This window comes from Pecten maximus, chromosome 7 (genome assembly GCF_902652985.1).
Source record: "Pecten maximus chromosome 7, xPecMax1.1, whole genome shotgun sequence".
Lineage (NCBI taxonomy): Eukaryota > Metazoa > Mollusca > Bivalvia > Pectinida > Pectinidae > Pecten > Pecten maximus.
Window position 1 is genome coordinate 12,275,371 of NC_047021.1, and position 26,279 is coordinate 12,301,649.

Consider the following 26,279-nt stretch of genomic DNA (forward strand, 5'->3'; position numbering starts at 1 on the left):
TATCTCTTTTGTTTTTATTGTAGTGCAATTTGCCTTAATTATTCCAGGCCAAAACAGCAAAATGCTACAGACATATATTTTTAATAGAAATTGAATTTGATCTTTTGCTTTATAAGGAGATGGTTACAAGATAATATAAACATGGTAGGGGATGGTTACAAGATTAGTTAAACATGGTAGGGGATGGTTACAAGATTAGTTAAACATGGTAGGGGATGGTTACAAGATTATATAAACATGGTAGGGGATGGTTACAAGATAATATAAACATGGTAGGGGATGGTTACAAGATTAGTTAAACATGGTAGGGGATGGTTACAAGATTAGTTAAACATGGTAGGGGATGGTTACAAGATTATATAAACATGGTAGGGGATGGTTACAAGATAATATAAACATGGTAGGGGATGGTTACAAGATAATATAAACATGGTAGGGGATGGTTACAAGATAATATAAACATGGTAGGGGATGGTTACAAGATTATATATGGTTACAAGATTATATAAACATGGTAGGGGATGGTTACAAGATAATATAAACATGGTAGGGGATGGTTACAAGATAATATAAACATGGTAGGGGGTGGTTACAAGATTATATACACATGGTAGGGGATGGTTACAAGATAATATAAACATGGTAGGGGGTGGTTACAAGATAATATAAACATGGTAGGGGATGGTTACAAGATTATATAAACATGGTAGGGGATGGTTACAAGATAATATAAACATGGTAGGGGATGGTTATAAGATAATATACACATGGTAGGGGATGGTTACAAGATAATATAAACATGGTAGGGGATGGTTACAAGATAATATAAACATGGTAGGGGATGGTTACAAGATAATATAAACATGGTAGGGGGTGGTTACAAGATAATATAAACATGGTAGGGGATGGTTACAAGATAATATAAACATGGTAGGGGATGGTTACAAGATTATATAAACATGGTAGGGGATGGTTACAAGATTATATAAACATGGTAGGGGATGGTTACAAGATAATATAAACATGGTAGGGGGTGGTTACAAGATAATATAAACATGGTAGGGGATGGTTACAAGATAATATAAACATGGTAGGGGATGGTTACAAGATTATATAAACATGGTAGGGGATGGTTACAAGATTATATAAACATGGTAGGGGATGGTTACAAGATTATATAAACATGGTAGGGGATGGTTACAAGATAATATAAACATGGTAGGGGATGGTTACAAGATAATATAAACATGGTAGGGGATGGTTACAAGATTATATAAACATGGTAGGGGATGGTTACAAGATTATATAAACATGGTAGGGGATGGTTACAAGATTATATAAACATGGTAGGGGATGGTTACAAGATTAGATAAACATGGTAGGGGATGGTTACAAGACAATATAAACATGGTAGGGGATGGTTACAAGATTATATAAACATGGTAGGGATGCTTACAAGATAATATAAACATGGTAGGGGATGGTTACAAGATTATATAAACATGGTAGGGGATGATTACAAGATAATATAAACATAGTAGGGGATGGTTACAAGATTAGTTAAACATGGTAGGGGATGGTTACAAGATAATATAAACATGGTAGGGGATGGTTACATGATTATATAAACATGGTAGGGGATGGTTACAAGATAATATAAACATGGTAGGGGATGGTTACAAGATTATATAAACATGGTAGGGGATGGTTACAAGATTATATAAACATGGTAGGGGATGGTTACAAGATAATATAAACATGGTAGGGGATGGTTACAAGATTATATAAACATGGTAGACGATGGTTACAAGATAATATAAACATGGTAGGGGATGGTTACAAGATAATATAAACATGGTAGGGGATGGTTACAAGATAATATAAACATGGTAGGGGATGATTACAAGATAATATAAACATGGTAGGGGATGGTTACAAGATAATATAAACATGGGAGGGGATGGTTACAAGATAATATAAACATGGTAGAGGATGGTTACAAGATTATATAAACATGGTAGTGGATGGTTACAAGATTATATAAACATGGTAGGGGATGGTTACAAGATAATATAAACATGGTAGGGGATGGTTACAAGATTAGTTAAACATGGTAGGGGATGGTTACAAGATAATATAAACATGGTAGGGGATGGTTACAAGATAATATAAACATGGTAGGGGATGGTTACAAGATTATATAAACATGGTAGGGGATGGTTACAAGATTATATAAACATGGTAGGGGATGGTTACAAGATAATATAAACATGACAGGGGATGGTTACAAGATAATATACACATGGTAGGGGATGGTTACAAGATTAGTTAAACATGGTAGGGGATGGTTACAAGATAATATAAACATGGTAGGGGATGGTTACAAGATAATATAAACATGGGAGGGGATGGTTACAAGATAATATACACATGGTAGGGGATGGTTACAAGATTATATAAACATGGTAGACGATGGTTACAAGATAATATAAACATGGTAGGGGATGGTTACAAGATAATATAAACATGGTAGGGGATGGTTACAAGATAATATAAACATGGTAGGGGATGGTTACAAGATTAGTTAAACATGGTAGGGGATGGTTACAAGATTATATAAACATGGTAGGGGATGGTTATAAGATTATATAAACATGGTAGGGGATGGTTACAAGATAATATACACATGGTAGGGGATGGTTACAAGATAATATAAACATGGTAGGGGATGGTTACAAGATTACATAAACATGGTAGGGGATGGTTACATATGATTATATAAACATGGTAGGGGATGGTTACAAGATAATATAAACATGGTAGAGGATGGTTACAAGATAATTTAAACATGGTAGGGGATGGTTACATATGATTGTATAAACATGGTAGGGGATGGTTACAAGATAATATAAACATGGCAGGGGATGGTTACAAGATAATATAAACATGGTAGGGGATGGTTACAAGATTAGTTAAACATGGCAGGGGATGGTTACAAGATAATATAAACATGGTAGGGGATGGTTACAAGATTAGTTAAACATGGTAGGGGATGGTTACAAGATAATATAAACATGGTAGGGGATGGTTACAAGATAATATAAACATGGTAGGGGATGGTTACAAGATAATATAAACATGGTAGGGGATGGTTACAAGATTATATAAACATGGGAGGGGATGGTTACAAGATAATATAAACATGGTAGAGGATGGTTACAAGATAATATAAACATGGTAGGGGATGGTTACAAGATTAGTTAAACATGGTAGGGGATGGATACATATGATAATATAAACATGGTAGGGGATGGTTACAAGATTATATAAACATGACAGGGGATGGTTACAAGACAATATAAACATGGGAGGGGATGGTTACAAGATAATATAAACATGGTAGGGGATGGTTACAAGATAACATAAACATGGTAGGGGATGGTTATAAGATTATATAAACATGACAGGGGATGGTTACAAGATTATATAAACATGGTAGGGGATGGTTACAAGATAATATAAACATGATAGGGGATGGTTACAAGATAACATAAACATGGTAGGGGATGGTTATAAGATTATATAAACATGGTAGGGGATGGTTACAAGATTAGTTAAACATGGTAGGGGATGGTTATAAGATAATATAAACATGGCAGGGGATGGTTACAAGATTATATAAACATGGTAGGGGATGGTTACAAGATAATATAAACATGGTAGGGGATGGTTACAAGATAATATAAACATGGTAGGGGATGGTTACAAGATAATATAAACATGGTAGAGGATGGTTACAAGATTAGTTAAACATGGTAGGGGATGGTTACAAGATAATATAAACATGGTAGGGGATGGTTACAAGATTATATAAACATGGTAGGGGATGGTTACAAGATTATATAAACATGGTAGGGGATGGTTACAAGATAATATAAACATAGTAGGGGATGGTTACAAGATTATATAAACATGGGAGGGGATGGTTACAAGATAATATAAACATGGTAGAGGATGGTTACAAGATAATATAAACATGGTAGGGGATGGTTACAAGATTAGTTAAACATGGTAGGGGATGGTTACAAGACAATATAAACATGGTAGGGGATGGTTACAAGATAATATAAACATGGTAGGGGATGGTTACAAGATAATATAAACATGGTAGGGGATGGTTACAAGATTATATACACATGGTAGGGGATGGTTACAATATTACATAAACATGGTAGGGGATGGTTACAAGATAATATAAACATGGTAGGGGATGGTTACAAGATAATATAAACATGGTAGGGGATGGTTACAAGATAATATACACATGGTAGGGGATGGTTACAATATTACATAAACATGGTAGTGGATGGTTACAAGATTATATAAACATGGGAGGGGATGGTTACAAGATAATATACACATGGTAGGGGATGGTTACAAGATAATATAAACATGGTAGGGGATGGTTACAAGATAATATAAACATCGTAGGGGATGGTTACAAACTTACGTAGCTCTCATACTCTCCTGTAACATCTGTATACAATATTCAAGGATGGTATTTTTATCTATTTCATCTTGGCGTCCTTTATTTACAATCCAACCTTGAAAGAAAAGGAGATGAAAGATTTCCAGTATATTAAATCATGAAAATATTGCTTTATAAAACAGAGCATTATATCAATAAAATCAGAAGCTAAAATCAGCAGGTAAATGGAGAGATAAATGATGATTTAATTACATTTTCATGTTCTAGGTGTAAAAAGTTTATTCATAATGGTTTGACCATGCCTACCTTTGGTTTCACAGGACACCATGGACACTGAAATGGTGGTACCATAAGGAACAGGTTGGTTTGTTCCTGTAGCAGCTGAAATGTACAACCCCTCATGTCAGATTTCCTTAGATACATTTATTTAAACAACACTCTCATTGTCATAATTCAATACATAATGTAGATTTACTTATTAGAGCAAAGTTGTGTACAATTATGTGAGTTTATTGTGAAGATGAATTTTAAAGTCCTTTTGTAAATTGAAAAGTTTTCTATTCAGGTTCCTAACTATGGAACATCATTTTAAATATCTACACATATCCTTACTTTGTAATTTAACTCAACAGCAAAATATGTTTAAAAGTAAGGTATATAATGTATAAAAACACAATATCTCAATAGTTCTCCCATCACCAACTCTCTCACGCACCAAACAATTATGTCAAGCAATCTAGAGTTTAAATGTCAGACATTATTTTTTTACTAACTCAGTATCTGTGACTATTGTATTTTCAGGACTGTCACCATTGTCACCCTCTGTTATGAGGGAAAACTTAACAGGACAGTAAATAAGAACACACAACATATCATATATCATATGTAGGGAAGAATATAGAATTATATAGAATAGCTTACAGAGAATATCCACCAGATGAGAGTTTCCAATCATACAACAATATCTTACTTATAGCTATTATATATATATATATATATATATATATACATTAACTTGTATCTAACCTAAATCTTATATTTCACTTGTATCACATAATAACTACTCAACTACCTCTTTCATTTCCTCCTGCCTTCCCTTTTGTTCAACAAAAATAAGGCAAATGTTAAGTGTTCGCTCTTATATTGATAAGGGTTCAGGTAACAGCTAGGTTTTAGCTTATTGCTAAATCCTTAATCCTTTGATCTAACCAATGCTACTCTCCCTTTGCTAAACTGAATATTGCTTTAACTATCCTGTCCTTTAACCAGTACTAATATCGCTTTAACTATCCTGTCCTTTAACCAGTACTAATATCACTTTAACTATCCTGTCCTTTAACCAGTACTAATATTGCTTTAACTATCCTGTCCTTTAACCAGTACTAATATCGCTTTAACTATCCTGTCCTTTAACCAGTACTAATATTGCTTTAACTATCCTGTCCTTTAACCAGTACTAATATCGCTTTACAAGCTCCACATTTAATCTAACGGACAGTTAAACTGTTCAGTACTGTAACTTCCCAATTCATATGATTAACCAAAACATGTACACCATAAATATTGTGTGACAGTTATTGCCAGATACCTACACCAGAGCCATCTCAAATCCACCCCAATACAAACCTACCAACACGGTAATACAAATGTACAATAAAAACCTTAACAGTAGATACCTAAATGCTAATCACTCAACGCTAACATAACTCTGCAAGTTGAATACCATCCTCTACTTAATAATTTCTGAATGCTTTAAGCTAACCAATGCTAATTGTCAAATTTTATTAATGTTAAAATATCTGAAGCTTAACTCCTAAAGCTACATTTATCAATAAACACAGACTTAGGCCTACAATTATGGCTTTTATATGGTTGTTATCTCAACTGTAAACTTTAACCTCTAATTGGAGAAAAGATCAAAACACACTTATTATATGTAAAAGTCTACATGTTGACATTGGTACATTTAAACTAAAACCAATTATAGAATGACAAATACTGGCCACCAATTATATGCTTGGTATTAACATGTCATTTAAAAAAATATTTTTAAATGGAACAGTCATAAATCAATAGATTTATTTTACGATAGATTTGAGAGGCACTTTAAGTGGTAATCTTCAGTAGTGTGTAATGTATGGCGCGTTGTATGATCGTGGTCCATTAATGGTGCTAATCTGCGATATGCCTCTGGGAAACGTGTTTAATCCACAAATCTTTTAAACAGTTTAAAGAATAATTGCAGTTTTCTTGCTTTGAAAATACTAAACAAACATGGACAAAAAAGATAGATTAATCTGAGAGTACACACACAGTGTAAAATATGGCTGTGTACATCGTTATCATTCATTTTAACCTGTCAAACTTCTAAACCACCATAACATTACAGCGAGATATGTGTATAAATGAAGTTATCCAGGTATATAATCAAAATTCCTTGCAAAATCCACCATTTACATTACTTTACATATATCTTAGATCTCAAATTCTGATTAAGAGGAAAATTTGTGACTCTCATGTAAATACATAATCGCTATATATACAATTTTGTATTCATCATTATATATCAATTCAAGTCATTATTCAAATTTTCAGTTCCTATTGACATTTTAAGTAAAGCACCAACTATATATATACTAGGTTAGGTATAATACTGACACAAAATCGCTACATATGAGTATATAATGTACTTCACGGAGAGAACTACACAGTGTGTCAGGTTGTCCCAGATATATCTGTTCTAGCTGTCATAATACTGACACATTAAGGTTGAGGTCAGATCAGGAAAAAGACTGCTGTTTGATAGTCTGACCCCAAACAGATCTCAAGTCATTTACAGGTGGAACATCAATGAGCACATCCAATAATATGACAAAATATTCTACCATTTTTTTCCCTACATTAACTCATTCAAAGACTATCTTAAAGATCAACCATAATTAAATAATCAAACATTTGAAGTATCTTTTCCTGTGTTGAATTCAGTGAGGCATTCCTATATATTTACAGGACATATTGTCTACCTGACACATGTGAGTACTATAATATATCCCTAATATAGATCCCTCACCAACACCAAACACCTGGATGATACACAGGCTATTACAGCAGAACTCCTCCTTGATTATCTCCCCTGATAGAAAAAACCAAAATCCTTTCACCAAATATCAATAAACTAATTAAAAAAATCTTCCACCTTGAAGCTAACACAAGAAAAAAACTGTCCATCTGATCTAAGTCTTATGTACCAGTCCACATAATGTAAATAAAAAAAAAATAAAAACATGGAGATAAAATTCACTTCTAAGTGGATACTAAAAACTAAAATTGGTTTCTCTTCCACATATTACTACATAGGTCCTTACAGTCACAGTCAGTACCATCATCATCATCATCATCACTTTCCTCCAGATCCACTGTAAATAACAGCATATATAATCCACTAATGTTTCCATCACAACAATTCGCTAACTGTAGCATTACAATCCACATTACAAGATATCAAACTACCAAATTCATGATCCAAAGCAAAATTGATGTTAATTCAACCCTTTCCTCCAAACAAAAGCTCTACATACATTTACCCTGACCTGGTACCCGATAGAATGATGCTGTGAATTCATAAACAAAAGAGAGACAATTGTTAAAAAAAATATTGCATCAAATCTTCAATCTTAGGTTTTCATAAAGATATGAATGTACTAAGAGAATGAACATCATTTTGTGTAATTCATCTTATTAAAAGTTCTCACACAAAAAGTATTTGGAAATTTTATAATATGACTTATTAACAAACAGATGTAGACTGAAGCTATTAAAGAATACACTATAATAATTTTACTTATAATAATAGTGTAGTGATATGTAGTTTGTAATTTATGATATTTATATTTATTTGATCTTTATTTTTTTATTTTTAAAGATCATTCAAGGTATATACATGATGTTATAGAATAAATCATTCTTGTGATCAATAAACTTGTTCCCAAAAGGAAATTTGTATGGCATTACAATGTCTGGTGTACTGAGATTACAGCTCTCAGTAATCCATCCATGTCTACCTCACAAGTGTAACAATTAGTTCCAACACACCCAATCTATGTTACACCATCTACATACCATACAAACATTGTCTGAGTAAGTATTCAGTTCTAACCTGAGTATAACTAACACTAAGTCAAGTATAACCCAATACTCCCAAGGTATAACCCCTCACTCACCTCCATTACCTGATAGGCTGAGAACAAATCAAATGTCCAAGACCATCACTATATTTTAAACCAAGTGTCTGTCATGTTTGAATCTCAACAGTTGATGTTTCGATGTTTAATACATAAGTAATGTTTTCAATCCCATAAATACCCAAGGTTACTCAGCAATTTGAAAAAATCTTAATCATTAAAGCAGAAAAAATCCTTAAATATATTTAGGCTTTATATATTCCCTTTGATTTTGTTATTCATACATGTATTCTTAAATATTGTCCTCAAGAACAATTCTTTTGTAGTTGCTATTTTTCACTGTGAAGGTCCTTTGAATTTTGATTTATTCTTAACTTTGAACAGGTAACATAAAATGGTACATTTCAGTAGTAATTAACTATAATCTTTGTAATTAGTGTCATGAGTGACCTTCACCTTTTCCCACAGTAACCTCTGTGCCACAGCCTTCACCTCCGTGACCCACATTCTACAATGATCACATGACCTTGCCAGCAATCATTGACAGCAAACACCCAACACTACATCTATATATCTTAATTCTTTTAATTTAATGGATAATAAATAAAACATTGAATTATTGTTGTAATAAGTTGAATGATTATTACCACAATGAAAAAAAAGAAGAAAAAAAAATATATAACAAAAATGGCAACATCAATAATAGTTGACGTCAGTTATTATTTAATAATACAAAGGTGTAGTTGACCTCAGTTATCTGGTACCAAAACTGCCAAATTTTTTAACATTTTTTGTATTAAATAGACAACTACAACATTTTCAATAGTGGCTGCAATGTGTTCAAATTTAAAGCAACAATTTTCAGGTAAAATGTTTTACAAATTTCAGATTTATGAGATAACATTGATGTGCTGTAAGTGTTAACTGGATGACTGATAAGGTTGTGTCACATAAAAGGAGGAGTGCATTTTACTCCTAAGTAATGAAAATTCTGTAAATGATTTTAATTTTCCAAATAAGCATAACAATATAAAATTTAGACCACATATATGAAAAAAGAGAGCAAAATGTACCAGAAAATATAGTGCAACCTTTTTAACAAATATCAAGATTGGATAATCTATAACTTAATTACCTCTTTTTGCCGAAGAGCTCCACCTTTGCAGGTATGACAATACTAAGAAGGGAGACAACTAACATGTACAGTTATTATAACTTCATTCTGAAATATTTCATACAACCAAAATTCTAGCATTTTATCTAATTTTTATCATCAAACCCAGAAAAACAATTAGCATCTAATCACCTTTTGTAGTATAGCATTCAACATACAGTGTTCACACAGGACAAACCACAATCATTATTTACAGTGATTCCATGGCCATTTCACAGGATATAAGTGATTCATTAGTTCAATCCACATATAGGACTTCACATGTACCATATAGCACATATCCATTGGAGTATATAACACAATACAACTTACATCTGGGATCCGACGGTGTTTCTGCAATGTTGAAAAACAAATCATCATGTTCAGGGTGTTTCCGTGAGCTTGATGCAGATTGTAACCTTGAGGCTGTGAACGTGAGTGTGCGTGAATTGATAAAAATCAAGCTGGTATCTAATGATAGTGTGAAGAAAAAAGTTACTATAAATGAATAGAACCTTTCTCAATCAAACAATATTTTTACCGTGAAGATTATCGACAGTTTGAGTTTGTTAAATTTGGTACTCTAGAGTGCCTAATATCAACCTGTTTCATACCATTCCAGTGGATACAAATGAATTGTTAGCTAGGTATGTAAGAGATTAATAGAACTTTATAGATTGTCAATTGTAAAAATACACATCAAGTGAGAAAGGTTTCAATTCATATCCAAATCCCTGACCCACAGCTAACAACATCCTCTCCTTTAGTACAATCTGTTATCACAGTTTTATTGTCACATGGTTTATAATTTACAGATATCAGGTCAGAATTTAGGATCAGAATAGAAAATGTACACATTTGATTCAGAGCATAGTGTATTTGTGCGGAGGAGGAGATCAGAGCTGTAGGTCAGAGAATATTTCCAAATCTATCACTGATAATGTAAAAAACCTGCAGCATTAAAACTAAACCTGCAATTAACCTACATATGTATCAGTTCATATCAGGAAAATACATGTCACTTAAGAAAATACATGTCACTATATATCTCTTTTCTTTTCCATATTTCCTTTTTATAACTGATGGTGTTTTTGCAATATCACCCAAACCTAATAGAATTTATTTCAGGATCTATTTAAAACACCGAATGGCCTTAATAAATAAATATTTTTGTGATATAATTATGATACTTTCAAATTAATGATTTTATTCTAATTAAAGGTCAAATGTGCTCTGCAATACCTTAACTTCCTTCGACTCTTCATAACTTCACTGCAATTTCTGACTCAGGGTTTCCTAACAGACATACTCAAATCTACTGGTAAATTCTGTGGTAATCTAATGCTGTTTCTGTTGTCTTGTCCTAGTTCTTTTACTTACAATAATTTTTGTCACTTAATCTTGTCTTCATATTCGATTCTATGCTTGAATTTCAAATTTATCAAGACTGACATGTATTGAACTGGAATATCAATTAAATGATTATAAAATCAATAGCAAGCAATTAGATAATACCAATACCAATAACCAAGCTTAAATAAATATTTAACACTTAATGATCATATATTGATTAAGATATGGCGACATAATTAGTATACTGTACAACATGAAACTTGGTTTACCATGTACTTATTTTCAGAATTCTCAAAAGTAGTGAGCCTACAAAATACATTTAGGAATTTAGACACAGAAGTTCTGTAATTTAATGAGGTTTAATTTCTATAGAATTTGCATGGGTTTAAATTGCTGGAAATCACTTAATGTCAGTAGAAATATATATAATACTTATTATAAATATTCTATCATTATCATGTTAGTGGTGTTCACATTTTTTCAAATTATAGAAATCCTCCAAATTTAAACACAAAAGAGTAATACTGAACGGTAAAGTTTGGTTCTTTCATATTGTACAGTTAAATCTCCAAAATTATTATAAGCTTTAAATTACGTTGATGAAAAAACCATTGTGTATTCATAAGATGTATCAATCATTTAGTTAGAAGATGAGTGATTAATACCAAAATGTGGTTAGGTGCCTGCATGTCTTTGTACAGAAATGCCTATTTCAGCAGAATCATAACTGTGAGTCCAGCAATCTGCTGTGTAATAACATGGACATGATCAACTTCATCCATAAAATAAAATAATTCTGCCTATGCCATAGGAAAGTATCAACTGATAGCTATAGAGTGTTACAGGGTAGGATAGAAATATAATATTTTGATATTCAATGTTTTTACTTAATATGGAATTCAATTATCACTCTTCGAAGTCAGGCATTTAATTAGACTTATTAAAATGGGGTATACCTCCTTAAGGAAACCTTATACCTGTATTCATTGTGATCAATAAAGAATCAATTAAAAGCCACATATAATAAGCTATACCAAATATTGCCTGGCTATAGAAGTCCAACATGCCTGAGTTGTGTATCTGATAGCTTGTAATGGATACAGTATTACAAGTCTGTTTTACTGTCAAGGCAGACCTTCTTACGTGGTATACATGTATTGTAATCTGCCAAGTATTTACATATGGGGGGATTAAACATCATAAACCTTCATTGTCAAAGACAAAATAAAACTGAGAGTGAGAGAAAACCGGAGAGTAAGGCGGGGTCGGTCAGTACCGACAATGACGCCCCTGTTGACTCAGTCATAGAAGTCAGCTACCTGTTTTCCTATGCCAAAGGTGTGTAAAGTGTTTGCGCTTTTGTGATACACTTCAAGATACTGAACAAAAGGTTCAGTGTTAATACGACATAGATCAAATATCTGCAGAACCTTACAATGTCCTATACACAATGTTCTAAAGCTTAACAATGTGTATTTCTGTACAGTATGACCGGTTACTGGATAATGTCCAATAGTTTGGTATGCAGTAAGAAGCACCTGTTTCTAACAGTGTTTGGCAATAAAAGAAACATTTATACTACTGGTGATATCTATATCTCATCTTGGGAGTAATACATGCACCATTTCACACATCTATAAATGAACCAATTAATTCAAGAGAAATTTTAAGAAAAAAAATTCAAATTAAATTGTTTGAATTTAACTTTTACTTATTTATGTACACAATCAGATGATTTGAAAGTATGACATTTTCTCCTGACTATAGACCAGCCCGAGATTTAATTTTTCCTAATCCAGAAATACAAGTTTTCTACAAATTTAATCAACTTTCATCACTGAAAGGGGATCTTTTGTATAGAAATGTTTATGCTTTATTAGCTCAGTAAAATGGACAAACAAAAATGAGGTGATAAATTGAAAGTAAGGAGGAAGTAATGAAGAGCTACACCAATAGATCAATAAAACTAGATAGGTTTACGGTTAGATTCCCTTTATAGATATACATCTATGTTGTGTACATTCTAACTTTTATACATAGAGTTCTCTGATAAAATATCAATAATGTATGGCCACAGAGTTGTAAATACAGATGTTCATTTGTACAAGCTGAATATGACAGGCGTGTACATTATATTGAATTCCCACATACTACTGCGTTGGGATTTCAATGTAAACTTTATCTGTTTACTGACGTGTCTACTAAGTACCGGTATTATTATTGCCGAGAGCCCTACTTAGTTGTAGCATGGTTCTACTGACGGGACCGTGTCTATGACCAGTTCTGTCTAAACATATCTCTCTAACATGAAAACACCTCCCCATATTAACCATGTCTATCATTAGCACACAGCTAAACTCTGAATATACCTGATCACTATCACCTCAAGTCCACCATTATATTCAAACATTTAATCTGTATCAATGCATTGTGCCGTTTTGAAATCTCTAAAATCTAGTCACAAAATTATTTCATATTGACATATTGAATAGTGTTATCAGTTAGATTAAAAATAGGATGTTTGGGGACCCTCAGCCTATCAGGGTAGAATGGAATATTGAGGACCTAAGGGGAGGTCGCCTAGTACAACCAGTCGAAGTAATTGATTTACATCTTGCTAATTAAATAGGTAACCAAAAATAACTTATTTACCAGGCTTATTCAATACAAGAAAAAATAATTGTATTTCAAGGTGTGAAGGTCAAATTGTATTATCTGGATACCTGGTACATGATCTTATTGTTTTGTTATTTCTATAAGATGGATTCATTTTACACTTAGTAAATGCCACTTTAATGACTTAATACATCTTGAAATGGTTTTTGATTTAATGGTTCATTAATGATAACAACTTATATATATTATTAAACTGATATCAAGTCTTGAAATGATAACAATTTTGAGGTACCTATCAAATTCGGTCTTATATATATCAGTAGTAAGTGTGAGGTAGTGATATTCAATAGGGAATACACATTTGGAAATTGTAACACCAGGCCATGACCTGATCATTAAAACAAGACTGTCCAAGGCAAAATGTCATCATTAAGCATGGTTATAATATATGTGTTGTTATGAATTCTGAACCAGCCATGGCTAGGTTACAACATGTTAAGATATAATCACTTAGGCAGAAACTTTGATGCAGATATAAGATTCCTTCGGTAAATTCCACAGACCTGCCTTGCAGGTAAGGTGTAAGAATTGTACCTTCATGGTCTTAAAAGTCACCTAAATTAGGGATCTTTTCTTTTCATTCTAAACAATGTTTTTCTTACGGATATCTCCCTTGATGGTCTGTCTAACTTTTGACCTTCATTTGAGTGTTCGACCCTGAGAGGAAGGTTTCGGATCTTGTCCCCTAGCTGGCCATGACACATATAGTATATCAGAGTATGTAACAAAGATAGGACTTTGTTACTGCTACTTAGCACTCTGCATTTGTAGAGTGGAACATCTGGTTCTCCCATTGTTAGTATAATGTGACCAGGTGAGGTGTCCTGCTGGGTGTCTTTGACAGTATGCTTCAGTGAGGTAGCACTATAAAGCCAGTACCAATTCCTCACTATCACAAAGAGGCAATCATGAACATACATTTCCCAAATTAAGCTTACATCTTACACACAGGGGAGCCTGTATTTAAATGACCATATCTGTTGATCAAATGTTAATAAACTAAACCACAGACATGCTAGAAACAGTTCGTAAAATTGCAGCTTATTACATGTTGCATTTTATTGCTGTGAACATGAACATTTTGAATTTGCATGCATCTAGGAATTAATGGCCACTCATATCCTATTGGAATTGTAGACAGTACTGAGTTTAGAAATGACATGTCAATAAAAATAAAATAGGTCCTAAACATATCTTACAAGTATTCCAATTTCCCGTTCCACCATTCTTTAAGTACATAACCTATTGCATGCTATCTGGTTATTTTGACAGAACCAAACACATGTCAGAATAAAGTGTGCTATATAATAATTATTATAAAGATACTCAGTATTCTTTGAAGGCAAAGAATGAATTGATTTCCAATAAACCTTATTTCAATTTCGAGACAAACTATTATGAGATGAAAAGCATTTCTCTGTAAAGCCTCGCTGCAGGGATTCTATTGATTAAAAATAATTGTATTTGTGTAGGTGTCTTTCTCTTTTATGATCAATATTTACTCGCAATGCCATCTGTCAATAATTGTTTTTCTGTGTGATGTAAATAGGACAACCTAGACAATATACAATAACCATTTAGATTGATTAGATTATAGTTATTGGTGACAAGTCATGATCAGGTGCTCAAAGTTCCAGCTATTTGCTAACAAATGCTTAAATTTCATTTCAGTACTAATTACTATGGTATACGATAATCACTGTAAAATCAATTAGAGTTATGTCTATACTGTTTATACCCAGTCTGCTTTTGATGGATCTAAATCAACCAAACAATCAGAATACTTGACCAAATTTCAAAAATATCTGTTTCTATGCCATCAATTGCACTTTTCCTATCTGCTTGAAGTCTTAGTTGCTGCAAAGTCTTAGTAACTCCATTTTATTATTTTTTACAATCCACAATTAAAACCTACTAAACTATTGTCTTCATAAATTACCTGAGTAATTAACCTTCAATGTTTTTTTCTCATTTTTTGTTACCTCATGGATAGAAAAACTTCTAAGTCTCTTGATTAATACCAGGTAAATAGAAAACACCACAAACTTGTTCAAAATAGACTTCTGAAAACACTTTATTTTCCCCAAATAATGATTTACAAATATTAAGTTTTATTAAATATTTAAGAGCTAAACTGATTTCTGTGATTGGAATTTATTCATCACTTAAAAATGAAATATCTCCCTGCCAAAAAATAAGCCCCCTTCTTCATTTTTGCGCAATCATCTATTTTAAAATAGTAAGTAAATGTGGTTCACCGATAAGCCCTCCCCTAAAAGATTTCCTAAAACTCATGATCAATAAAGAAAATAAGTATTAGATATGTATGTACTATACAAGATAATACAATGATACTTGGTATAAAAAATAAAATTTCTGTTAGAAAAAGCACCTGTTAGCTCTACAACTGTTAATTGTATTGCAGTTTATCATGCATATAAGTACAGTATGGTAGATATGACATGTAAGACAATGATAGACATTAGATAGGGGTATACAAGGAGCATAGGTGACTTACTTGAGCGTAGCTGGTCTCTGGATGCACGGCCTGTCTTGGATTCCAGTCTATTTCTGTTTTGTGATACAGACATGTTTGACATGCGGCTATCACTCCTCTTGACAGGTTGTTGTTTCTCACCACCTTCAATTTCATCTTTTACTATTTCAGGAATTACAGCTTTATTATTAGTAGGACAGCGTTTGGATTTTGATTTTCCATCCAATTTATCTACACTACTACGCCCGGTTACTTTGATTGGAACATCTGTCCCTAGCTCCACACTATCCTCGTCACTCTGGACCTCCCTCAACGATGCCAAGTACTGCTCCCTCCCTTCTGCTGTCTGCCATTCACGTGGGATAAAAATCACATCATTGGTCAAATCTTTCCATTGTGCCATTAACTGATATTCTAGACCTCTTGGAATATGACTAGATATATCATCATAAAAATACAAATACCTAGATAATTGTTGTAGAATGTTTGTTGAGGAAGCCTTTGTATCCTCGAACAAAAATTTCTGAGATCCCTCGTCGTTTGACAATGCGCTGTCTAGTCTGTTTTTGATGTGTGTCACAGCAGAGTTTATATGGGGTAGTAAGCTTTTCTTGCCCAATCCATCACCAAATGGATCTTGTTCTGCCTGTTTTTGTGCCTCGCGCTCCTTACTTGCTAAATATGCTGCCACCTTAGGGTTAAGGCGGGCATATTTGAGACTTTCTGGCAGATCCTCGGGCATCTTCCGGTAACGTTTCCCCGGGGCTTGCTTGTCTGCCTGGTCATAGAAAAAGAATTTGCTCCGATCTGCTGCCATGTTTCCAATTGCATCTCCTCCCATCAATTGAAGATAAATCTAAAAATAAAAAGTGATCTAGAATGAATATAAACACACTTCAATGATCACAGATACTTATAGCTTTATAAAATGTATAGTAATTAATTTTTACCCTCCTTAACTATCAGTAAAAATAACATTTTGATAACAGACTCCTTCAGTAATTGGAGTTATTGAACAAAGAAAATACCATGGAAGGTAAAATTTAAGCTTGTAGATCTATCAATTTTGTTGTATACCATTCCTGCAATTTTTAATGATATTGGTAGAAATGCTTTATCATTTAAATATGCATGCACATCAGTTCATGCTGTGTTGCCAAGCTGCAGTGGTAAAGATCACCATTTTCCCCATTGATCAACTTATATCTAACCCCTTAAAATCAAGGACCAATTAAGAGTGGTTTAAATTCTGCATTGAATAAAGTTGTATTAGGCTTTGTCTATTGTTTGACAAAACAAATTTACAAAGTTACTAAAACCATACATACAGGATTTTCAATATAAATCTCTGTCTCAAAAGTCAAAAGTAAGTTATAAATCTTAGATTCTGACAACATGTAATATAATTAAGAAAATGAAGAAAGTTAACAGAGAATCAAGAAAAGCATGTGGTTAATGCATTGATTTTCTTACGTATCTATATATATTTCATTTCCTCAAGCTCCATTCTTCTGTCATTTGCAGAAGAAAAAATAGACAGAATCTGGAAAGAAGTCCTTTTGCATTCCCCAACCAAATATCATAATTCCTAAATCAAAACACTTATATAAACAGTAATGTCTGGTAAGTTTGTGCGCCCTGTAAGTTTGCACATAGACAGGATAAATGTATTTTTAAGAGAAGCTGTTTTCTTTCTTATAATGGTGTAATGAGACCTCCATGTTTACTTTGATATATACAGCTTTTTAGTTATGTTTAACTGAATTAATAGGCCTACTACAAAAAAAAATGTGAATGTGTACAGACTTACAGGATACATAAGGAGACTTATAAGAGAGCACCATTATTACATACTGTATGACTATATCCACCATCAATTTTCATTTCCCCCTTGTGGAGATAAAATACAGAAAAAAAAGACAAGAAATCAACAGTTTACTGAACCCCTCCTGCAGGTGGTGTTACTCGTATCGCGATGCATTTCACAACATTATCTAATTATGATAGGCACGAGACGCTTTTCTCAGAAATATTCTACACTTCAGATAACATTCATACAGGGATGAGTTGATAAGGTAGGACATTGGCGCCAAGAGAGGTTCTAAGGCATTGTCTGTGTTTTATATGGCCAAGAAGAATGTATAATTTGTATATATGTTTCATTGTAAAATGGTATGTGTCTATAGCAAATGAATTTTAAAAGTATAATAGAGTAAGTCATGTAACCAGAAAAATGGGAATGAATGAATATTTCAATGGCAGTTACATGTAATATTTATAATTGATATTCTTTTTCTTATGTCAGGTTAATACTTATCTTGGCAACTACTGTATAATCAGTTTCTTGGAATGATATCCATGTAAATGCAAAGATAGCACAATTATTTAAATATGAAACAACTAAATAAGCATTTAATTCAGATAAAAAGTATGGTGTTCAAATTTAAGTCAGAAATGATGGCCATATATTACATGAACTTACTAACTTAATGTTTTTCAAATTTGATATGGGAGAGAAAATTTATTTGTAGATCAATAACTTATATTATCTTCAAAATCTAAAATCTATATAATACTTTATCTTAAAGTAGAAACAGTGCAACTCATTATTCTTATTTGAGCTGTTCCATGCAATGCTGAACTGAATTTAACTTCAGGGAGAGTTGACTGACCAGTATATTTATATACATGTAAATGGATACTATATTCATTATTATTCATTATTATTCTTTTCTTTTTTAGATTCCAAACATCTGTATAGGTTATAAACACATGAGTCCATGTGAGACCAAAACAGGTAAGGATGTTTCTAAACAATACACAGAAAAATCGTTTTCCATAGTTTCGTTCTTTACGTTACTTCAACTATGCCTACTGTACATTAGATACATGTTTCAGCCAAGTGTTAAGAAAGTTTCAAAACTTTCATTTCCTTCACATGAACAGCTTCAAGTTATCTGAAAAAATAATCAGGTACTTGCTTATTGTGTTGAAAACGTCTTAAACATCAAATTTCAATCCATACAGTGAGCCTAACTACGTGGAAAGAACACAAACATATGAAGAGGCAAGTCACAGACGGCGACCCTCCAATACACGTCTGTGTTCAGAAACGACAGAGCGTGTCCGTAGCACACCTGTTTCTCTGTTTTGATTATGAGTTTCTGCTTACAAAACATTTTAAACTGATGAATTTATGCGAAGCATTGTAAGTAATAATTACCGTTCAATTAGACTGATCTATATCCTTCATCAAGGCTTATTTTTCACAGTTTGTCCCATATTTCACTTCCAATCGAAGTACCTGTCGCATGTGTCCGCCATCTTGTTTACAGCGCCATTACTCGGTCAACTTCGTAACTAGGCAACACAGGACGCTTTGACAAGGCTAGAAGTGTGCCTACTTCTCGAGAAGAGAAAGTTATAGGAGTGATTGATTTATATAAATAAGCTAGACGTAGGGTAGGCACGCCATACCTTATGATAGGATGTAGTCTTTATATATTTCTAATAAAATAATTTTTACACACGTGCGATTTACGTTAGACTTAATTTGGTCTAGTAGGCCTATAACGTGTTAGAGGTGTAGATCTATATGAAACGCCAAATCAACATATATATATATATTCAATTAATTGAACCTATTCAATTGAAGATAAGTCCAACTATTTGTACCTATCTTTAATTATTTAAATATATAGGTACAATTGAATTGAACCTATCTTTAATAGAATTGTACATAGAATCTATCTTCAATTGAATTGAACTTGTCTCTAATTGAATTGTACCTATCTCTAATTGAATTGAACATATCTCTAATTGAATTGAACCTATCTCTAGGCCTAATTGAATTAAACCTATCTTCAAATACAACATATCCTTAATAAAATCAAACCTATCTTCAATTCAATTGGACCTATTTTAAAATCAATTGCACCTAGATTCTCTCTTTAATTCAATTGACCTATCTTTAATTCGTCCCTTTTCCCTATTTGTTCGTACACTGTAATTGAAGATAGGTTCAATTCAATTAGAGATAGGTTCAAATCAATTGAAGATAGGTTTAATTAGTCTTATTTAAACTTATCTTTAATAGAATTGTACCTATCTCTAATTGAATTGTACATTGTACCTATCTCTAATAGAATTAAACCTATCTTTAATTGAATTGAACCTATCTCCAATTATTTGAAGATAGGTTCAATTATTTGAATATATGTTAATTTGGCGTTCCATAGAGGTGCGTGTAGATCTATCTACATACAAAATGTATGTAGATTCTACTGAGTAGGTTATTAATTTAGTAAAACGGTGTCACATATTGAATTGTTTGTTGTCCGAAAGTATGAAACAACAACGACGACGACGACGACGACGACGACGACGACGACGACATAGCGTCCTAGCTGTGCTTCATCGTCATACAAATCAAGAAAATGCTAACTTATTGTGGTGAACCACCGGCATATCAACAAGCACCCCACACGTCGACATCTGTCACAGAAATCGCGATAATGGGAACAACTCGATCCTTAATACCGTATATAGGGAATGCAGTTTTAACGTTACTCTCCAGGAATGGAAAATTAACGTCGACCGTGTCAAATTAAAAGCTCCTTTTGAAATTGAAGAATTTCCCAATGTCTCTGGTAGGCCTACCTGTTCTAGATCTGTTAAGCTCTTCACTAGTGTCAGCCTTGTATGAAAATGAAAGAGGGTCGACCAACAGAGGGACGGAAGAGAAATAAGGCTCTCCTTGCTTATAATCGATTTGGAAGATGACCGGTTAAATATGAAAGACCGTTCATGTCTAAAACGAGATAAACTTATAAACGTGTTAAACAAAACATTTTACGCGTTAAAGCTAGTTTTAACGCGCTAGGCCTAGCATATAACGCGTTAAAAGTTCTACTTGGAATTTAACGCGGTAAATTTGTTACTTAGCTTGATAACGTAATTTAGTGGCCTAAACATGGACAGCATAGACATAACAAAACAATGTCTATATATACATAAATGTGTAGTCAGTGTCTTAAAATATAAGCTGTATTTTGGCGAGGGTAAAGAAAGCCAAAAGTGGCGAGCTTATATTTTAAAATACTGACTATGTATTCTCTACATGTACATGTCGTACACATGCCTATATATGAATTAAGTTAGTGAATATATAGTCCATACTACGAAAAAGACACAGACAAGATCAGCCAAGCATTGCCATTATAGTCAGGACTAAAACAAGTCACAAGTTCACGCTTTTCCACACTCCTTCCCTCTTGGACTCTCCTCAGTTTCCAACTCTGAATGACTGATATGTAAAATCAGCCTGGCTTCAGATAAAATACACACACACACTAAAACAAAAAACAGAAAAATACCTAACAAATAAACAAGCAAAACAAAAACAAAACAAAAAACCCCTGTAAACTGGATTGTTACACAGAGTTCTAAAACACTTCACATTTCACAACTTTTGTTGACCATTTCGCGCCGTTGCAAATTCACCAGTATTTGATGGAGGAATTTTGAATGTATGGAGATCAATACATAATAAAAATGCGTGTTTCTTTTAAAAGCCAACTAGAATATTTGTCTCTTTTCAAAGCCAACTAAAATGTCTTTCCTCAAAGCCAACTAAAATGTATGTGTTTCCCTTTTCAAATCCAACTAAAATGTTTGTCCCTTTTCAAAGCCAACTAAAATGTGTGTCCCTTTTCAAAGCCAACTAAAATGTACGTGTTTCCTTAAAGCCAACTAAAATGTTTGTCCCTTTTCAAAGCCAACTAAAATGTATGTCTCTTTTGAGAGCCAACTAAAATGTTTGTCTAAAATAATCCATTGGCAATATCAATTTTAAGGAGCATGATCCGAAACATATATTACGACGATGGAGAATGACACGCCTAGACGGTAATACCGTTTGAAATCACGCGATGATTGTGTGGCATTACTTTATATCCTACAACACAATAAGGTCATTTATAGTGCTGTCATACTGAAATGTCATATATGGTTTGATGGCATGACGCCTACCTGATTTATAATGACAACGGGTCTACCAGTCCTTCTTGCTTACTTTAAAGTGCAATGCTATGCGGACAACAGAAAGTACCTGTTTACAGACATTTCAGCCATGTGACAGAGTCCATACCCACATCTCCACAGGGGCTAACGCTCAATTTAAGGCCAAAGGTTAGACATGTCAAAAAGGAGACACCAAGAATAAAGACCAAACAGAGAACACGTAAGATCCCAGCTTTAGTCCCTTCTTAAGACTCATGCTGTGGGGGTAACATGTACTACCTGTAGGGTAGTGACACAACGATGGAACCAGTTCAGCTGGACTGGCATGGGAGAACGCGATGTGTTGGACAGTTCCATGTCAGTGTATTACTATAAGGTTGCTAAATCTATAACGGCAAGGTTAGCAACAAGACGATTGACATAATTATATAATACCCATACTGATTAAAGTGCCGGTAAATGTATACGTGTACTGACAACCCGTTTTGCGCTGCTATCTTTGGATCCTATCTTCTAAAGTAATTATTGTGAATCCAATACAGCTTGTATCTTGTTTGAAGTAGATGATATACCATTATGTGAGGCAACTGATAGTGACGAGTTGTGTGTAGGACATTTGTATCGTATTTATAACCACCATGCAGCACAAATGTGGGTATTGATTGATAAGACACATGGACTTAATTACACTTGCTTTGTTTTTATAAGTTTGGCTTTAAGATTATTGTGTCGAATAAGTCAATGATGATTGAATGTTAAACATTTATTTTTTCACATTTTAATATCCCGGAGGTCTGTACATGTCGCTGTTAATTAGATAATCATATGTTTTGCATTTCCTGAGTATCATAAAGTTATAACACAGAGTTTCGAGAGGAACTACTGAATGAGGACTATAGTAAGTAGCCGATATGATTTAATTTAGGATATATTTAGTATACCCTTTTGTGTTGTGATTTCCCACATATCCTACGTGTTATAGAGTGAGTGACTTTGTTGTCGCTACGTAGCTTTATATTCTTCTTTCACATGCATATTGATGGATGTCCTCAACAAACACGATTATTGATGGATGTCCTAAACAAACATGACTATTGATGGATGTCCTCAACAAGCATGAATATTGATGGATGTCCCCAACAAACATGACTATTGATGGATGTCCTCAACACACATGACTATTGATGGATGTCCTCAACAAACATGACTACTGATGGATGTCCTCAACAAACACGACTATTGATGGATGTCCCCAACAAACATGACTATTGATGGATGTCCTCAACAAACACGACTATTGATGGATGTCCTCAACAAACATGACTATTGATGGCTGACATCAACAAACATGACTACTGATGGATGTCCTCAACAAACATGACTACTGATGGATGTCCTCAACAAGCATGAATATTGATAGATGTCCTCAACAAACATGACTATTGATGCATATCCTCAACAAACATGACTATTGATAGATGTCCTCAATAAACATGACTACTGATGGATATCCTCAACAAACATGATTATTGATGGATGTCCTCAACAAACATGATTATTGATGGATGTCCTCAACAAACATGAATATTGATGGATGTCCTCAACAAACATGACTATTGATGGATGTCCTCAACAAACATGACCATTGATGGATGTCCTCAACAAACACGACTATTGATGGATGTCCTCAACAAACACGATTATTGATGGATGTCCTCAACAAACACGATTATTGATGGATGTCCTCAACAAACACGACTATTGATGGATGTCCTCAACAAACACGATTATTGATGGATGTCCTCAACAAACACGATTATTGATGGATGTCCTCAACAAACACGATTATTGATGGATGTCCTCAACAAACACGACTATTGATGGATGTCCTCAACAAACACGACTATTGTTGGATGTCCTCAACAAACACGACTATTGATGGATGTCCTCAACAAACACAACTATTGATGGATGTCCTCAACAAACATGACTATTGATGGATGTCCTCAACAAACATAACTATTGATGGATGTCCTCAACAAGCATGACTATTGATGGATGTCCTCAACAAACACGACTATTGATGGATGTCCTCAACAAACATGATTATTGATGGGTGTCCTCAACACACACGACTATTGATGGATGTCCTCAACAAACACGACTATTGATGGATGTCCTCAACAAACATGATTATTGATGGGTGTCCTCAACACACACGATTATTGATGGATGTCCTCAACACACATGACTATTGATGGATGTCCTCAACAAACACGACTATTGATGGATGTCCTCAACACACATGACTATTGATGGATGTCCTCAACAAACACGACTATTGATGGATGTCCTCAACAAACATGACTATTGAAAGATGTCCTCAACACACATGACTATTGATGGATGTCCTCAACAAACACGATTATTGATGGATGTCCTCAACACACATGACTATTGATGGATGTCCTCAACAAACACGACTATTGATGGATGTCCTCAACACACATGACTATTGATGGATGTCCTCAACAAACACGACTATTGATGGATGTCCTCAAGAAACACGACTATTGATGGATGTCCTCAACAAACACGACTATTGATGGATGTGCTCAACAAACATGACCATTGATGGATGTCCTCAACAAACATGACTATTGATGGATATCCTCAACAAACACGACTATTGATGGATGTCCTCAACAAACATGACTATTGATGGATGTCCTCAACAAACACGACTATTGATGGATGTACTCAACAAACATGACTATTGATGGATGTCCTCAACAAACACGATTATTGATGGATATCCTCAACAAACATGACTATTGATGGATGTCCTCAACAAACACGATTATTGATGGATGTCCTCAACAAACATGACTATTGATGGATGTCCTCAACACACACGACCATTGATGGATGTCCTCAACAAACATGACTATTGATGGATGTCCTCAACAAACACGACTATTGATGGATGTACTCAATAAACACGACTATTGATTGATGTCCTCAACAAACATGATTATTGATGGATGTCCTCAACAAACATGACTATTGATGGATGTCCTCAACAAACACGACTATTGATGGATGTACTCAACAAACATGACTATTGATGGATGTCCTCAACAAACATGACTACTGATGGATGTCCCCAACAAACATGACCATTGATGGATGTCCTCCACAAACACGACTATTGATGGATGTCCTCAACAAACATGACTATTGATGGATGTCCTCAACAAACATGACTATTGATGGATGTCCTCAACAAACACGACTATTGATGGATGTCCTCAACAAACATGACTATCGATGGATGTCCTCAACAAGCATGAATATTGATGGATGTCCTCAACAAACATGACTATTGATGGATGTCCTCAACAAACATGACTATGGATGGATGTCCTCAACAAACACGACTATTGATATATGTCCTCAACAAAAACGACTATTGATGGATGTCCTCAACAAGCATGAAATTGATGGATGTCCTCAACAAACATGACTATTGATGGATGTTCCCAACAAACATGACTATTGATGGATGTCCTCAACAAGCATGAAATTGATGGATGTCCTCAACAAACACGACTATTGATTGATGTTCCTAACAAACACGACTATGGATGGATGTCCTCAACAAACACGACTATTGATGGATGTCCTCAACACACACGACCATTGAAGGATGTCCTCAACAAACACGACTATTGATGGATGTCCTCGACAAACACGACTATTGATGGATGTCCTCAACAAACATGACTACTGATGGATGTCCCCAACAAACATGACCATTGATGGATGTCCTCCACAAACACGACCATTGATGGATGTTCCCAACAAACATGACTATTGATGGATGTCCTCAACAAGCATGAAATTGAT

General features: G+C 33.9%; 1 protein-coding gene across 10 annotated transcripts in view; it reads right to left on the bottom strand.

The window, feature by feature from the left end:
• Positions 1-19,682, bottom strand: part of LOC117331622 — a 52,855-nt gene extending 33,173 nt beyond the window's left edge. For 6 of the 10 annotated variants that reach the window (XR_004533613.1, XR_004533615.1, XR_004533614.1 and 3 more), the window contains exons 1-6: positions 19,573-19,682; positions 16,371-17,205; positions 10,157-10,249; positions 9,806-9,847; positions 4,796-4,870; positions 4,511-4,604 (exon numbers count right to left, since the gene is read on the bottom strand). Coding sequence is in view for 7 of the 10 variants with exons in the window: in XM_033890445.1 (XP_033746336.1) it covers positions 4,511-4,604; positions 4,796-4,870; positions 9,806-9,847; positions 10,157-10,249; positions 16,371-17,190 (1,124 nt within the window). In the remaining 3 variants the exon portion in view is untranslated. The remainder of the gene's footprint in view (positions 1-4,510; positions 4,605-4,795; positions 4,871-9,805; positions 9,848-10,156; positions 10,250-16,370; positions 17,206-19,572) is intronic. The other 4 variants (XM_033890448.1, XM_033890449.1, XM_033890446.1 and 1 more) reach the window with 4 other exon arrangements.
• Between the last annotated feature and the right edge of the window lie 6,597 nt (positions 19,683-26,279).